Genomic DNA, 19268 nt, shown 5'->3' on the forward strand with positions numbered 1-19268 from the left:
ATGGGTAGGCCCATATCCAAGGAGGACTTCTGAACAATTTTTCCCAAGATATTAACTCAAAATAAAATAACTTATACGAAACTACCTTAACTATTTAATTAAACTCTTAAAAATTATTAAAACTAATGTCACTACTTACCTAATCAATCACTTAAACTGAAAAGCTGAAAATTTTCCATGGTAGAAATTAATACAGATATTTCTTCATCTAAATACAAAATTCGTATGCTGGATAGCAACTATTGATAGTTAACACCCAATTCAAATGTTTTACTGAAACCAATTGCACGAGCAGAAAAAGTTAAAAGAATTCTGTTTTAGAAAAGTATGTATTGTTTAAACACATCACCAAACTCTGAACATGACACTAACTTTGTGCCCTATGATTATCTCCTGCATTTTGGAAAAATTTCATTTTTATTTGGTTTACAACTTTAGTGATCAAGGAGCAAACATATTTAAAACTTAATGTGCTGTATTTATATGAAGTCAGCTATTCATGAATTAGCTCATACCCATTATTATCATTAATAGTAACTTTAAGTTTCAGGTTCTTACTAGAAGCTATCCATACAAATAGGAATTTTTGTTGTCCCACGTGGATTTTAAAATTTAGAGCTTAAAACCAGCCAACTATGATTAATAACTCCTTATGTTTTTTCCTTCTCCTGTGATATTTAGCATGAAAGAGCACATGTTAAATATCAAGCATCTAGATGATACTCATAAAAAACTGTGATTATGTTTAAACTGAAATAACTGAAGTCTTACAAAGGAAAAAAATCCTCTTTTCACTTGCATTCTACAGTAAAACCAGTATTATTCAAGGACATATTGTCAGGATTGAACTGTTTTTGAAATGCCACTACACTAAGAGTTCAAGTGTTAGTCCAAACTCAGGAATCCTGAGCTGTTGAGATGTAGCCCTACACCTGTGAAAACCAAGTTTGTTCTAGCAATACAATGCTGGATAAAAATTTCACTCTAATTTCCCTCCCCACCACCATTACTTTAGTGTTCTGAAAGAGTAGAGAGAAAAAAACCAAACATGGCACTAAGCCTTCAATATTTAGTTTGAAAAATCAGTCAACTTAAGTACAAATTTGCTAGAAAGTTGGCTATAAGTCCAAGCTGTTTAGACTAAATCTCTAGGCAGATGTATGTGTCCTGACTAACAAGGTCTAACAGAGTCTTACAGCAGAGCTTTAACTGTAGCCTGTACCATAATTATTATTAATAATATGTGCACTGCTGGAAGAAACTGGAATTTCCAAAGGCCTCTAAACTGCTCTGATTTTGCTATGCAGAGATCACCCTGCTGCATAAAGTAATACCCTGGTTACCACAGACATATTGGACATTCTTCCAATATAATTTTCTTTCCCTGTTATCTACCCTTGTGTAACATCTATAATCTGCTTTTGTTAGTTTCTAAAGCAGACAAAATTTCATCTACTCTATTGCAATAATAACCACACCCCAAATGATCTTCCAAGTCTATGAAACTCCATGAACCCCTGACTTGGTCACCTTTGGGTACAGAGCTTACTCTACAAACAGCTGAAAGCAACACATTTTCTTTAACTTGTCTCTCTGTAGAAATGTGAATATATTTAAACAAACTTATTTCTAGTAACTTTTCAATACAATTAGAGAATTATATTTCAATTTCCTGTAATTCCTTCCTATAAGCCATTTAAATTTGTGTTGTCTGGTCCTCATATAAAAGGCTTAAACAGTCTCATAGAAGGAAGAATTATCACTCTCACAGTTGTGAACTTCCTTCAGGGAACAGTCTTAAGACTTCCTACAAATGAAACAACAGAAGACCAGAGAGAGTGGGTAGGAAATTGGAGGGGTTGAGAGGATCAATACTCACTGCTCCCCCAGTACCTTTTGTGCACAACATCTCAGAAGACAGCAGTAAAGCAGGGGGTGGCATCACCTCCCTGCTGGAGGGCAAGGGCAGTTAACACCATGGAGTGGAGATTGACTGGAGCCCCAAATAGGTGAAAAGGCAGAGATGTGACAGGATGAAGTATCAAGTCTTTCAGGGTATTGTTTTAAGTATATAAGAAAATAAACCTATGCCTCCTTCACAGATCAAAACAAAAAACTAGGAAAGAGCTCTATCAGAGGACTCCAAAAAGATTTCCTTCCCTAGCATTCTATCCTCTGTCATCCCAGCCACAGACAAGACAGATCAACCTAGCAACTTCTTTGCAGACTGGGGACAGGACCAAAACTGGAAACAGAACATACTTTCAAGTACTCATAAGAACAGCAAAGAACTACTATAGAAATATAAATCTGTCTTACAGCAGTGTTAGTTTTCTGACTTTACTAATAAACCCCTCCAAACAAGCTCTCTCTCATCATAATGGGATAGGTAATTTTTAGCTGCAAACTAAAGGATGTAACTTATAAAATTAGTTTTATGACTTTCTTCTCATATAAATGTCAAGGATAAATTGTAAGAAACCCTCCTCCCTTAAACCTGCTCTTTCTGATATATAAGATTCTCACAGTTAATTAGTCATGTGCTTAATTTGTACAGTTCTTGGTCTTATGCCACTGCTAATGAACTTGTGCCTCAGGAGTAAGTCAAATAAGTCAGTGTACAGCTTTTGGTTTTCTTTCTTTCTTGTTTTTTTTGTTTTTTTACTGAATGAGCAAATCAATCACACATCAGTGTTGTAAATTTATGTGCAAAAGCATTGAAGTGCTTTACTACAAATTACAACGTAGAAACACGTTAACTAAACAATTAAATTCATACAATCAGATTTAGGAATATAACAACACAAAGAAGAAACAGAATTACAGTACATTTACAACACAAGACAAATACATGGAATTCATTAGAAAATATTGTAATAAATAATTCATGAATTATAGTGCAATTGATTTATGCATAAATATAACTAATTGCCTAAAAATCAGTTGTTAACAAAAAAAATCTGTCAAAAATCAAGGCAGCCACAGAGTTTTACTAAATTACTGCGACAATGGAAATACTGCAATTAAAAAACAAATACAAGTATTTGTACTGTAAACAACTAAAAAAATCAGTCTCACTAAAGTTAATATACAATTTAATATAAAATTGTCATTAGCTACCAGAAATGGTTTAAACAGCTTTACTGAGCAGTAGTTCTAAAAACAGAGGCACTGTTTTTTAATATAAAATACTTGAGAAACATTCAAATAAGTAGAAAGCATGTAGGGCTTTGCTTTCACCTTCATTTAAAATTCTGCTGAAAGAGGAATTTTCAGAAATTGTCAATTACTAAATAGTGACTGGTAACTGAATTTATAAAAACAGTTCAAAACGGGTAATTTAAATGACATTTAATGGAATACATAGGGGTTGGGGAAGGAGAATCTACATATTTCCCTGCCTTTCCTTAGTTGTGTAATCAAAGGTTAGCCTAATAATTAGAAACAAATAATTCTGTTCCTTTAAACACTTACAGGTTGAGTATTATCTATAAACTATCAAAAAATATTTTAATATACTATTTCTGACCAAAAAATAAATACAAGTACTAAAATGTTGAAAATTAATTATAATATTACATACAAAACTACTGAGTACTGTTAAGTCAATAGTAAAATGATCCCTGATTTTATGAATCCTGTTATTTTTTTGGTCAGGTCATCTTTTAAATGATATAAAAAGTGTACTGTAGCTTGCCTTCCATATAAACTTCTGACTCAAGTTTATAACATTGTCTGAGGAGTAGAAAACATCACTATTGTACAAGCATTAGGCAATGTACTGAAGCCCAAATCTTTGCAAGTAAAACTGTACAAAGACAGATCTTGAAACATTTAAGGATTTTTCAACTTCATCTTTCAGTGGGGATTTATTCAGAAATTAATCCTTCTGGCCCTGAAAAAATATGGCTTAATTATTTTAAAATGAAAGATGACCCTGACATATGCTGTTTGGTGATCTCCTTGTTATCAGGTACAGTTCTGCTTTAAAAAAGGATTCATTCTGTAATATGCAAGTAAACCTTAATCACTGAAAAAGATTCAGCATAGATCTGAGAGACCAAAGAACTGAGACACTGGTTATGCAGTTTCACAGGATTAATCTGCTTTAAGAGGGGAGTTGTTATTTTTTTAGTAGCATTTAGAAAGATGGGCTGGATTTTGCCACCAATATTGCAGTCTGCTTTCAACTGAACTTAGTGGCAAGTTTATCTAAAAATCAAATTAGCTGATGCGGCCCATATGTATCTAATGTCCCATTTACATTTTTATAACTAAGCTACACACATGCAAATTTAAGTGGGGAAAAAACTGTATGCATGTGCATAAACTGAATAAAAGGTTTTTTGTTCTATGCCAAATTAGATGCACACAGAAAAAAATACATTTTCAGAGGAAAAGGGCATTGATGTTCAGTATTGAGTGTATGAAGCAAGCCTCTATTCTTCTTATGTAGACATATAATTTGTGATATCACACAAAAAAAATTAAGTATGATATAAAGTCCAATGCAAATACTTTGAAATTCATGTAAAAACTGCAATATGAAGGTAATTGGTCTCCCTTAAATTCTATTAAAAGTTACGTATTTAAAGTGAACTGCCTAACTTCTAACTACCAAATTTATAAAGAATTTATATTATTGAAAGTTTAAAACAGCTTCACCGTTTAATATTTGTATTTCTATCAAGACCCTGAACTGCAAATTTGGTTATTAGCAAAATGATAATGTAACTTGGTATTCATTTTGAGAAACTGAGAATGTTCTGAAATGTCACAGCAGCAAATACATTACAGTTACAGTGAGGTTTTTCAATAGGAGTGTGACACAATCCTTAAATAAATTTTAAGTAGTCATAACATCAACTAACCAGCACGTTTAAACAAAAAACTCAAACAAACCCAAACCATTCTCAAGCTCATTCTGTGCACTTTATCAACATGCTCTAAGTTGCATTCCAACTTTCTTCTTAAACCTTACAAGTTACCTTATTTTTCGAACTAAAAAGGAAAATTATGTTAAAGTTTAAATTATTTTATGCTCTTAGTATTCCATCTTATTTAATATTTAATATTTCTATAACTACAGTAATTTCTCAGGTTTCATAAGTGTACACTTTGTAAACACCAATTTCTTTCTAAACCAACAACAAAATTTTCTTAAAATGATAAAAAATGCAGTTTATGCCTGCTAAACACACATTTTTAGTAATGAAATGTTTTTCTTACTTGTATTGGATATTTAAGTAACGATGAACTTTTTTCTTTCACAGAATGTACTATATCCTACAAATACTTCACAAATCCACTTCCCTGTAAGGAACTAGCTTTTTTTAAAAAAATCCCTTGATTTGTATCATCTGAGTTACTTACAATTTATTGCAAGTATTCTGTGAAATATAAAAGTCTGCTAACCCTTGGTTGTGTATTTCCATAATCAGATGGATTATTGGATGGGTAGAGTGGTTCTTCACCAATTAAAAGTTATGCTTCACATGACAAATACTTGTTTTCCCAAAACATCTTTATGCTATTGACTACTAAATAAAACCTGAATCTTTTCACCTATTTATACAAGGATTATATTAAATACACACTATCAGAATTAAGTGAGCAACTCTATAATTCTGTCCACAGTGAAAACCCTGAATAAATCTATTTTTCAAAAGGCATGTATGTGGTTTTTGAACTGTATAATTTCACGTCTTCTGTCATAGAGTGAGCATATGTATTTCTCACACAGTGTGTGTATACAGACATACATACACACACACACAACAATTAGCTAACAATTACTCTACACAGGCTTGCTACTGGTTTTGCAGCTGCCAGTCCCTGAATCTGTCATATTAAATAAACCAGTATCTGGTAATCGGAGCTTCTTCTTCGGCGGAGTCTTCAACGTTCCAGATCTTTCTTTTACTTTATATTCTAAAGTGCTGTGAGGTACCCCATAAATTCCTTGTGCTTTGGAAACACTCATTTTCCCACTCATTACCATTGCAATTGCTTCTTCCATTATTTCATGATCGTACTGCCGATAGCGGCCACGTTTTTTTCTTGGTTGCTTATTATCTTTACGATCCAAACTATCTTCTGTATTTTCTGAGGTTCCATCTACTGTCCCATTCTTAGCATTAAGACACAAAGGAGAGAGGTCCCCATGCAGAAAGTAGGAGTCAACACTTGAGTGAGTTACAGGTCCAGAACATTCAATTTTGTTCTGTTTAGGGAGTATATTTTTCAATTTTTGAAGAGCTGATCCTTCTAAGACTGAGGAGGTTTTAGAAACGTGGTACATAACATCCAGAAGACCAGCAGTATCAGACTGTGGTTTGGACACAGAACTTATTCTTAGCTGAGGAATTTTTAATTGTACAGTAGGACTTGAAGTTTCATATTGTAGATTTTCACTTTTTTCTTTAAACTGAGTGACCATTCTCTGTAGAGTTAACTGGTGGAGGTAACTGGAAGCTGTTGGGAATTTTAATTCTGAGGTTTCAAGTAGACTGAGTTTACTTTTTTCTGTGCGCTCTGCTTGAGCTCTTGCCCACAAGGCTACTTTTTGTAGGACTGCACAAGTTTCTTTACTGTCTTTAAATGAATAACTATCATTGAAATCTCGAGTTTTGTTTTTAAAAGGTGCAGGCTTTCCTGCTGGTAAGGCTTCTAAGTGGAGAAGTAAAGTTTTTTGAGGTATGCCATAAAGTATGCCTGCTTTATTTATGTCCAGTGCTCCAGACTGAATGTCTTTCAAAGCTTTTGAGAGCAAACCATCTGCAAACTCAGCACTTCTTTCCACATAGTCCTCTCTGTGTCTGTGTAGTCTCCTGGATGGATGGAATGAAACGATGGTAAACTGATGTATGAGAGACTCTCACACAGCTATGGAAGGGAAGGGTCCACTCCTTTATTATACTCCTTGCTTCGGTAACATCACTGCTTCTGATACTTTTAAGCCTTTGAGCTGTGGTAGTTAAATGATTATCCTAGCAAAATGTTACAGTTCTGGTAGGACAGCGCGTCAAAAAATCAAACGGTGGCTTCTACAGCAGCCCTTCCAAGAACTTTTTATCCTAGCTCAGTATTTGATAATATTCTCATGCGCTTGCTATATCCCCTTGTTCACATGCTTGCAGAGCAACACTGGTATAATAATTTTAATTATACAATTAACGTTCCATTAAATACCCAAATCCTGAAGGAGTTTTTGTTAGTAGAAACGTGACGTTACCGCTAAACAAGTAATAAAAGAGTCAACCCCCTCATAGAAAATTTGCAGCAATAAGTATGTAACTACACACAGACAGCCCAGACTTACACAAAACTAAGTTTTCTACAACAAGATAAGGTGCTGTGCTTAACAATCAAGTCCATTTGGGCAAAATAAAACACACTTCTAAACTTCTAGCCACTACTTGCAGCTCTCTGATTACAAAGCCATAGTCGTTTTAAAACTTCTACGTATCAGCAAATTAAGAAAATGCAATTTTACATCATTCCAATGCTGCTACTGTAGCCCTGTTTGTAATAAGTTATTTGCTAAGAGGTACAGGTGACAAAAAGGGTCCTGCTATGGCTAGTGGATTGGAGGATGCCAAGATCGTAACAAAATCCAACAAAACAATGCATTTTGTGGCAGCTTTCAGCAGGTACAAGAATGCTTTCGTGCTGAATAAAGAAATTTAACCATTTGCCACCACACACCATAGTCAGAACCATGATGTAAGTACTATGATTAAGAGCTCTCTCTCTCGCGCGCGCTTGCTCTCTCTCATTAAGGAACATTACAGATAATTGTTATTTAACTTGTTCATGTTAGTTGAAGAATGTTTTAAATCTAAATATTAACATAGGCTTTTTTGTCCAAAATTGAAGTTTCCTATATAAACTCCAAAATAATATCGTTACATTTCCTTCTACTAGCCTACTGCTTTTATTTTTATGTAATTAATTTTCAGTTCATTTTTAGTAACATGAACTAAAGTTTGGTGATTGTTCTGATAACTTTTCTTTAAACAGAAAAACAAAAAAAAAAGGAAAAAAGACAAATGAAACATATGATATATACATAGACACACACTAATGAGTGACAAAAATTCTTTCAAAAGGAAAATAGGAACTACATGTGTGTGTCAGTATATACAAATATGTTATGAACACAGAACCTGACTTCAGAGAAGAGAAACCTGGATTGTCTTTTACTTAAGCCAAAGAGAGTCCTAAATGTTGCTTACCCAGACACTGAGTTTTCAGAACACAACGGGTCATATCTTGGTTCTTCCAACCTTGCGCTTTTCTTTGTAGAGAGATCTAGCACTCCATCCCCTGGCAAAGAACAAGTGGTGGTGATAGCAGTTGTTTAAGGAGCATCTCAGAAATTTCATTAGTTGAAGTTTGTGCACATGGCACAATTTAAGCAGCCACTTTTTATTTTGTAATATTTCTGATATTTTATTCCTTTAACAATGTCAGCTGTCAGAAAATGACCATATACCTTGGTTTTTCTTAATTGTTAAAAGTCTTGTTACAAATCAACTCCTTCAGAAATAATAGCAGATTCCTCTAAAGAAGAATCTGTCTTAAACAGGAAACGTGACTGCTTTCCTAAAATCATATATTCATATATATTGTACTTGTTACTCTCAAGGCAAACAAAGCAATGCACTTGACATTATTATTTCTAAATCCATATTTGCATAGTGTTAACAAACCAGCCCTATACTGAGGTTAAAACTGACAGAAGGGAAGAGGCTTACAGGAGAATTCCAGCCACTGGGCATCTCAGGAAGTCTCTAGACCAAGCTCCTACTCAGAGAAGGGTCACCTACGGGTCACCTTAGGAAAAGGTGAGCTGTGAGACACTGAACAGGTTTGCCCAGGGAGGTGGCTGAAGCCTCATCTGTGGAAGTTTTAGGGCTGGATGAGGCTCTGAACAACCTCATCTAGCAGGAGGTGTCCCTGCTCATGGCAGGGGGTCCCTTCCAACCCTGAGAATTCTGTGATTCTGAGACCAGACAAGAAATCAGCACCCCAGTAACTCAGAAAAGAGCATGAGCCCAAAACAGTTTTAAGCAGACAAGAGTTATGTCATTAAAGGTTCTAACTATATATACTGCACCTCCCCAGCCCACACATATGTAATAATGAAACTCAAGAAATGGAAAGACCTAAACTGGGGTGGGAGTCTGTTCTGTTAAGTCACTGACAAATGTTAAAGATTTATAGTCAGCTGTTGAGGTCTATTAAATACTGAAACAGAAAAAAGTATTTTTCACAAATCAGTCATTAAGAATATTGACAATTAAAGAAACTAATTACCACCCAAACTACTACTCCTAGTTTAATTTTTTTTTAATTCCAAGTAAAATTAATAGATAAATCCCCTGTATATATTTAATTCCATACCTTTCTTCCTCGGCTCTCTGTTTCACACTTGAGATGATTTGTGTGCCTGAGCTCTGTGAATCCAATCTGAGTTTCAACATTTAACTCTACAAAAAAACTGCTAACCCTTTTACATTAGAGTCATTTCATGTCACTGCATATTGATGCTAAAGCACCAATCATCTGCATGTATTTTCCCACACCATCAGATGCAGACATGAAGCACCAGCTGAGTAACTAAATAACAAGGCTGAAAGATTTGGGGTAACTCTCCTTTACACCAATACTGCAAAGAAATAGAGTTTTATGTAATAATCACATCCATCTATTTATTTTAGACTGTTTTAACGATCTTTACTCTTTTTCTCACCTATTTTGTATTACCTGAAGAAGGGTAAAAAGAGCAAAGGAGCCTCCTAAGTCAGCATAAAGGGAAAAAATACTCAACTATGCCACTTCTCAAAGATGCTCCTCTTCTCCTAACTATATTCTTCTCAAAGCCTTCCTTAACCCTAAGTTAAAGGAAGAACTAATTAGCCTTTCTAAGAAGTGATATTCCAGAAGGAAAAGCCAATTAAAACCAGTACAAAAATATCCTAGAGAGGCTGTCTGGCCTGCCCAGCTGTAAGGTATCCCAGATACTTAAGCTTGCAATGTCCCTGAGTCCTGCACAACAGACAGGTTTCACCTGTTGTGTTCTGTCAGTCACACAGAGTACCCTTCCCTTTCTGAAGTGTTTGTGTGTTCCCTTTCACAACAGTTTCTCCATCTTCAGTTGATATTCATAGGCACTATGATAAAAAAAGTTTAGAATAAATCACTGGACAAAGTCACCGGAGAAACAGCTACTTCAAATTTCACAGCTCATCAAGTTATGAAAAGCTAATCACCTCTCAATTCAATTAAAAAAACTAAAATTGAAGCTAAGTAGATTTTTAGGGGAAAAAAAACCAGAAAAACAAAGCAACAAAACTCAAAGATTCTTGCAAGATTCCAGAATGAAATTGAGCCAAAAGAATTTTCATTTCCAGTCTTTCAGAAGTGGCTTTGAGACAAGGCCACCAATACATTGAAGAATTACTTTAAAAAAAACCAACAAAAACAGTACTGAAAACGCAGGCTCCTGAAACAAAAAATTAGATAGATTTGATAGATTTTGCCTCTAGAGTTTAAGCAAAACTGAAGAGTCATTTCAGGTTCAAAAGAATTTCTTCTTCCAACATGGGCAAATAGGAAATGTATTCATTAAGTATAATGACACCTCCCTGAAGACAACACTTCATAGGAAGATGGTGTCATAAAAAAAGGGAAAGAGCCATGAAAGAAATTTCATATAAATACAAAGTCAGATTTGTTACCACACACCAGTGTCATGTGTGAAATCACTTTTTTCAGTGGTTTCACTCAAACTAAAAAGCAAAACACAAAACCCCATGAAAATTGATGAAAAAAGGCTGGCAAGTCACAAAGGCTCATTAAGAATACTCAGTAGCTCCTCGTTTTGGTAGATATTCCCACTTTGTAATAGGATCAATTATTGTAAGAAAGGATCACCTATAATTGGTAGGAAAGTGAGAGCATTTGCCATAAGGCTTTAAGAAATAACGAAATGCTACCTAACGAAATAAATGTATGAATATTTATACAGCAGAGACATTCACTTTGGTTCTTTAGGTACAAGAAAAGTTTCCAAAGAGCTACCCATTACTACAGGTGGGCAACAAACCTTGAAAACCTGCTACTTGCAAGGTAAGAATAGTTGTGGTTTTTTTTTTTTTTTAAACCAAAACAGAATTCTGTATTATTTCTATCAAGCCACTCAAGGTCCTTTTTGAAACCAAATCACACTGTCCATCTCCACAACCTTCTGTCACAGCATCCACAAACTGGTGTACAAAAGCTGTCCTGCATCCATCTTTTCCCTTCTTAAAAGTTTCAGCACCCCCTGCCTATGTTTTAATGCTGTGACATTTAGTAAATAACAGCTCCTCCTTTACTGTATCCATTGTACTGTGGGGTAAACCCTTGATAAGGTTTGTCATAGCCACGAAACAACACTGTCTTCTCTTCAGTACCTTTCCTGATGATGTCTTGCCTTTTGCTGGCTGTTTTCTGTGCTGCTGCACATGGAAATAATGTTTTTAGTGAACTGCCAATGAGAACACTTTTTTTTAAACTCAGAACTATTGCTTCAACTAGCCCCTTTTTCATCATAAAATGATGAACAGTATATGGGGCTCTATACTGGGTGTCAATGGCAAGGTCTTGGTAGCATCAGAGAGGAAAGGCCAAGAGCTGCCCTGAGCCTGCCACAGATGGTTCTACCTGGTTCCAGCAAACAGGGCACAGCTGAGCTCAGCAGACATTTGGGCAGAACCACTAAGAAAATATATTTAAAAACCAACAAAAAGTACCAGATGGAGAGAGAAAAGGGGAACTAAAATAAAGAGAAACCAGAGGGAACCTCAATGGCAGAGAAAAGACACCAGAGGGGTGGTGGTTGTTACAAGGGAATCTGGAGCAAATCTGAGTCTGGGAAAGGGAGAAGGAAAGGCAGTGGCTGTAATGTCTCTTTTGTTTCCACTATCTTTAACTAATAACTTTATTTTAATATTCAGTAATTTAATTATCTCCAATTGGAGGCTTTTTTGCCCAGCAAACAGTAGGCAGTGACTAAGTCCTAAACTCCTGAACTCTCTTTCCTGTTCTTCCCATTTTCTCCTCTATCACTGAGGTGAAGCAAGTCAGGGTCTGACAAGAAGTTGTCTGTCAGCCACCACGGCAGCCAAGGAAGACAGGAACTCCTTTCCAAAATGTACTGTTTTAGAGTGATATTTTCATACAGAAATATTAAACTCTCTCTTGAATATATTTACAGCTCATACAATTTAACTTTAGGAAGATACTTTCGTACTCATGTACTTTCAAAAAGCATAGAATTTTCTCCACTGCATATGGTATGGACAGTATAATAAAAAGTTATTTTTGTAGGTGTTTGGAATTCTTACAGTAGCTCTGAAGCTGCAGTTAAGTGGCTGCAGACAGTGTGATCCCAGTTGCCACACTACCTTCAGTGTGTGTTTTCAAGAGATATGAAGTTATTGTTCAAGAATTATTGTTTCCAAATTCTGGGCCACTATTCAGAAATCTTTATCTTCCCAGAAATTTTGCTAAAATCACATGTACACTGTTCAACTGGATAATAAAATGCTATTTTAAACCACTGAAACATTTTTTGAGTTAGGGTATCCTTATTTTTCTTAGTTCTTCAATAATAGCCAAGAACAATGACAAAGCTGAAGGGTAGCCATAAAAGTTCATGCAGCAAACTATCATGCATTGCCAAGTATCTTCTGATGTCTTCCAGTCTATGCTGGAACAATGAAACATGGAAATTTATGCTAATTCTCTTGCATTTTTCTGCTATGCTTACACACTATCATTGTTCCTAGAAGATCCAGCAACAAGAGTAAGCTTGTGTAGCTAACCTAGCAGTCTTCTCAGATTATTTATTTTTAGAGTTTATACTTCTGGCTCTTGTAAATCACTTTACTTAGCAGCTTGAGATCAACTCTCTCATGTCTATTTTCACAGAGGCACCATAAACCTCACTGATGTGCTACTCCTTGGCCTGTTGCAGGGCTGTGTGTAACCTCTTCTCAAAGATGCCACTTCTGCAGCCCTCTCCAAAACCTTGCCAAATAAGCCTAATACACAAGGGTGTCAGATCTGGAGTTCTGATGCTTTGGGACTACTTCAGACAACAGATCAATGGATTTTCAAAGAGCTGAGTGTGGCACAACAGAACTTAATTCTCATCCCTGCCCCATTCACTCTCTGCATTCCATTCTGTTCTTCAAAGATTTATTTGGGAACCTATATTTGGAGAATTTGCTCTCTCAGGGACATTTTCAAGTAGCTACTCTTTTTAAAGAAGTGTTGAAGTAAGCAACAGGCTGTAGTGCTTGATATCAGCAAAGTGCTTTTATCACCCTTGCAAAAGAAACCTGCTTCAACCCGGCCAATCATGAATCCTTAAATCTGTAATTTATCCATAGCAGAGTCAAAGCACAACAGATATTTTCTCAAAATCTAATCTGCACTAACTTAGACCCAGGAATGAACTGGTTTCTGCTGCCCAAATGGAATAAAAGCAGGAACTCCACCATCTCCTAATGCTTCTGCTGTCACAGAGAGGGGATGTTTAAAATTTAGTCTAGAATAGTTAGGGTTAGCAATGTAAATCCATGTCAGAATTCCTCACACCCTCCATTCCTTCCCCAGCCAAAGGATGCATCACCTAATTAAAGACTGCACTGTTAAGTATCCCCATACAAAATCTGCTTCCATTCTGACTGAAGTGCATTTTAAAAAAAACTTAGTTCTGCAGTTTGACCTTCTTTTAGCTTTTTTAGTACTGTACATGACATACAGGTACCCTTTTCCCTTTGCTCTGCAGTATTATTTATTGGGTTAACATGGGTCCTTGTATCTGTAAAAGGGAAAAGCTGGTTTTTGCCCCTGCTTTCAGTTGCACATCTCAGTCACAACTATTCCTGAAAATTGGTGCTAATCCAAGTTAAGTTCAAAGTCCCAAACACCCTTGAGATTGATTACACTGTTATCAGTTTTGGATAGCAATATTCCTCAGGGCAAAGAAATTATTCATGAATGACAGAGACTTCATTTTCCTTTTTTTAGCTTTACTCTCAGTTAAGACAGTTGCAGTGATCTATAATGATTAAGCCATGAAGTACAGCAATTTCCTCCCAAATTAATCTTCTCTTTTCATCATTCTGACCAGTCTGTTTTTAAAGAATCAGTGTCCAAAGGCTGACACATACAGAATGACCTTTGCTCTCTGAAATTCCTTTATCTTTTCTAAGAAATCTCCTTAAGGGCCATTTCTTTAAAAAAAAATCTTGAACCAGTGCTACCTGTGACAGCCATAAATGAGGTGACATAATATTCTAAAGGAAGAAATTCCAATACCAGCTTAAATATTTTAATTTCTGAGTGCTTGTGTAAAATTTATCTGCTGACATCACACAAAAAATGTTTCCAGAAGTTTTCTTTTTGTTGGTTTTGGTGGGGGTGATTTTTTTGTTGTTTTGTTTTTACAGTTCTCTTATAACTTTTTTCCTGTGCTTAAAGGAAAATGTTTGATTTTTCTTTAACCTTTAATTGGATGCAATCCTACTTTACCTACCACATACAAAATCTGCTTCCATTCTGACTGAAGTGCATTTTAAGAAAAACTTAGTTCTGCAGTTCCACCTTCTTTTAGCTTTTTTTAGTACTGTACATGACATACAGGTAGCCTTTTCCCTTTGCTCTGCAGTAGTGTTGCCAGCAGGTCCAAGGAAGTGAATCTGCCCCTGTACTCAGCGCTGGTGAGGCCACAGCTCAAGTCCCGTGTCCAGTTCTGGGTGCCCCAGTTCAGGAAGGATATTGAGGTCCTGGAGCAGGTCCAAAGGAGGGCAACCAGGCTGGTGAAGGGACTTGAGCACAGACCCTATGAGGAGAGGCTGAGGGAGCTGGGGGTGTTCAGCCTGGAGAAGAGGAGGCTCAGGGGAGACCTCATCACTCTCTACAACTCCCTGAAAGGAGGTTGGAGCCAGGGGGGGATTGGTCTCTTTTCCCAGACAACTTTCAACAAGACAAGAGGGCAGGGTCTCAAGTTGTGCCAGGGGAGGTTTAGGTTGGATATTAGAAAGAATTTCTTTCTGGAGAGGGTGATCAGACATTGGAATGGGCTGCCCAGGGAAGTGGTGGATTCTCCGTGTCTGGAGATATTTCAAAAGAGACTGGATGTGGCACTCAGTGCCATGGTCTAGCAACCGCAACAGTGGTTCAAGGGTTGGACTTGATGATCTCTGAGGTCCCTTCCAACCCAGCCAATTCTGTGATTCTATGATTATTTATTGGGTTAACATGGGTCCTTGTATCTGCATAGGATAATACATTTTTTGCCTATATACCAATTACTACTTTGGAAAGACAAAACATACAGGCATTTGACACAGAGGCATTTATTTCTTTTACAAAAAAACCCCAAATAATAAGGCAAAGATAAATAAATATAGAAGATTACCTTGCTGAGTATTCTGTTCTTGAGTTCGATTCACAGTGAGGTCTAGAGGGCTATCCTGTTCTTCCTGAAGGGAGTTTTCCGTTTGGTTCATTTGGATACTTTTACATATCAGACTTGGTTCAAAGGATGAACCATTTCTGTTCTCTTGAATTTTGCTACTTTTTGAAATGTACTCAATCGCAAACTGACGGATCATTTTTTTCATTAATTCCTGAGCAACTAGGGGAATGTTAGGATCACAGTTCTGAGGAAGATCTAGGAATAAAAAAACAACAAAATAGGCAACTGATGCAGAAAAAAGCCAAAATCAATTACTTCTCATTAAATTAATACTTCCTATAAACACAATAAATGTATGTACTAAGTATACGTGTAAGGAATACATTAATTTAGAAGTTTAAGTTTTGCTTAAGAGCATTCCTGACTGAAGGTCACTTGGAAGGACGTGTTTAGCACGTATCAGGAATTTTTATCTGTCATAGCATGAAGTTAAACTGTGAGAGTAGGTAAGTAATGCAAGTATGAGAGTCAAATAATTGTTGTTAAATAAGTTGAATCCTCATTTGCAGACTGTTCATTTTCAGTTTTGAGAACAAAGCACTTGGAATAAAAACAATGAAAGCTAAATAAAGCTGTGAGTTAACACAAGTTACTTTTAAAGAACCATTGTAACACAATTAAAGCAGATTTATATAAAGTCCTTTTCATAACAGAACAGTTGGACTTTTGCTCTAAAAAAATAAGAAAAAATTTGTTTCACCTACATGGCAGACATTATCTAATTGCAATGTCAAAAGTTGTTTGATGCTACTTGCAATGTCCCACAAACTGCAGCAACACTAGCAACTGAATTTTACAAAAAAGTTGTAAAATTTTATTGTAAAATCTTAGAGGATTTTCAGGACACTTCCAGTACATTTTCAAAGTGCTACCAATGAAAACATTTGGGAGAAAAGCTTTATTTCCTGCTGTACCTATTGTGGCTCTGTATGTAACAGTACTTTCTTTTTTTTCTCTCACAGAAAGAAGCATTTCATTTTAAAACACACAAAAATAAAAATAGATTAACAATAATTGACTTTAATATTAGCTGTCAGCTAGAAACATTAAACCTCTTATTAACAAGTGTAGATGAAACTACATTTCTGAGTCAGTGAAAAAAGAATTCTGGTATTAACAGAAGCACCAGAAGAATCAATAAAATAGATATAACTTAGAATAAGTATCAATGTAATTAAGAAACTCACGTAAAGCAAGCTGTTACTCATCAATGCAATACCAAAGACAACTGCCCTGCTGGAAGATCTATGCTGTTTCTTAAAGTGGCAGTAGCAGTAATCGTTTCACTAACCTACTCTTCCTTCTTTCTTTCAATTCTATGAACACAAAAATATCCTTCCCTATCCCAGTATCCACTGCCCATCCTTGAGTTCATAGGTAATGAGTGGAACAGATTTCAAAGGGACAGGGAATTAAAGATTTAATGTAACTGTGAACGTGACACAGAAGAAGAAACCCCAAGACATAGTGGTAGTGACTGGGATACTTTAATTAGTCTGAAATTGAGAAAACAGATGATAAATTAAGTTTTGTTTCATGGAAGTGGAGAAACTGAGAGGACTGGACTGGGTTTTGTTTGCAAAGTGCAGATTTCCTAATGGGTTGTTTGTGGGATCACAGCATATTTGCTTGAGCATTTTACAGCACTGAAATTCTACCCATCCACCAGAAAGTGAATGCCCACTGAGACAGATTACAGAATGCTGTTCAAGCTTAAGATCAACATGTAGAAGACTTTTCTGTGTTGCTTCACGTTTATTCAAAACATAACCCAATTTGAGAATCCATTTTAACCGGAGTATTGCAAGGAATTACATACATGCATTTATGTGATCTACTGTCTGATGCACAGGAGTGGGCAGCTGATTGTGCAGATGCTCTTCTCAACACCTTTTGGTTGGCTTTTTAGTAATGCTTCACATGAAAAGGTGAAGCTCCAACATTTCTGAGGACTGAGTATACAGTAGACATCTTGGCTTCAAGAGACTTTATGCAAGGAATGACAAAACAAGTCTGCTTATGGCTGAAGCTCTGTCTTCTGACCATCTTTCAGCCAGATCTCTACCAAAATTTCTAGACAAGAGGTATGTGATGAAATCTTGAATGATGGAGGGTATCTACAAAGAAAAATCTCTCTCTCACCATGGAACACTCAGGAAAGGATATTCTTTGTTTATTGATATTTCCCAGTTTCTAAATAATGAATCAAATAAATGGTCAACTGGCATTTTATCATCTTAGAGACACATGTAAAAGGAAAGAAAATCACCAGAAGATATTGAAGCAGTAAGGCAACAGGTGTAAAATGATAATGCGTATGCAAAAATAACAAGAGAACAAGGAAAGTTAAGATATGGAACTGAAAAACTGAATTATCTAGGAACAAAAGTAAGGATTTTCATGACAGGGTAGCAAAAGAAAACTACTGAGAAATACCTTAGCTTAAAAATTAAAAAATGAACCACTAAAACAAACACAAGCAAACAAGAAATCTAGCCACTAGCAATCAAAGAAACTCATACAAAATTAAATATATAAAGCATCATCACCAGTGAATAGTCTACCAAATATCTGGTCTGGAATGACTCTGCTTATACAGAGAAATCATTTTCTGTGCATGCAAGAAATAACAACTTAGATAATTTTTGGAGAGTAGGTGACCATCAGTGTAAATGGGATGATAGTTATCTTACATCTTGGTATGATCCATGCCTTTAAAAAGCAAAAAATAGGGCTCAGGAAACACCTAGCTGGAAAGCACAGCAGCACAAAAGCATTACTGGGATAAGCTGTTCATTAACCATCCCCAGCATCAATTATTACAAAACTCCAAGACAAAACTCCTTCAGACCTGCCAAGTTTCTTTCTATTGCCTTTCTATTCCATTTTAGACTGTTCACACTGGTAACATTCAAATATGAATTGCTTTTAGACACATGCAGGAAAAAGCCACTTTTCCATTAGCAACGAAGTAATCTGTTGACTTATTTAGAATAATACAAGATGAATTTTTTTGCTCTTACAATAGTTTCTTCAGTAGTAGTTTTAATTTTTTACTAATAATTTTATAATAATAATTTTTTCTAATAATGTAAAAATGCAGCACTTGAAGTGTATTAAAGTCTAATTACCTCCATTCAGTGGCTGTAAATCTGCATTGTTACACAAGTATGAAATGAAAACATGTAGGGACTTGTAATCTTAAATTCATGGTGAAGTTTCAATACACGTGGGAAATGTGTAACAAGTTATCAATTTTTAAAATGCACTCTAACATATTTTGAGGTAAGAAAAGTATTAGGTGCCCGAGCTACCAGATATTTCTTAATTATTATCAGCAGATGGCACCAGATATACTTTTTATGACCTAAAATGTTTTTATTCTAGGATGTTTTATTAGGAGTTGTGATTTTTTAGCTACACACAGAGTCTTACATCTACATGCCTACATCTGTTTAAACTTTTGTTTTTTACACAGTTGATTTACAACACAGGGCAGCTCTGCTTACTCCATGGATCATGTATTTACATACACTCTGTTTCAGACCCAGCAGAACAAATCTCCAAGGATTTGGACTGAAAGCTACCTGATGTTCCTCTAGTTTCTCTCACATCACAGTGGACATCTTGATATTATTAGGATAAGAGACAGCTAAATGAGACATTTATGTGATATAATCTGATATCTACCTTGCTGTGATTGTCAAGATTACAGTCAGAATGCAAA

General features: G+C 35.7%; 1 protein-coding gene across 7 annotated transcripts in view; it reads right to left on the bottom strand.

Annotated features, from left to right (window-relative positions):
- The window catches only part of LCORL (ligand dependent nuclear receptor corepressor like), a 66896-nt gene that overhangs the window by 16157 nt on the left and 31471 nt on the right, over positions 1–19268 (bottom strand). For 4 of the 7 annotated variants that reach the window (XM_030449874.1, XM_030449869.1, XM_030449871.1 and 1 more), the window contains 2 exons: positions 15482–15736; positions 8238–8328 (listed from right to left, as the gene is read on the bottom strand). In XM_030449874.1, the coding sequence (XP_030305734.1) occupies positions 8238–8328; positions 15482–15736 (346 nt within the window). Of the gene's footprint in view, positions 1–5276; positions 6831–8237; positions 8329–15481; positions 15737–19268 lie in introns of those variants that run through there. The other 3 variants (XM_030449873.1, XM_030449876.1, XM_030449875.1) reach the window with 3 other exon arrangements.

The sequence above is a fragment of the Calypte anna genome, chromosome 4A (genome assembly GCF_003957555.1).
Source record: "Calypte anna isolate BGI_N300 chromosome 4A, bCalAnn1_v1.p, whole genome shotgun sequence".
Taxonomy (NCBI): Eukaryota; Metazoa; Chordata; class Aves; order Apodiformes; family Trochilidae; genus Calypte; species Calypte anna.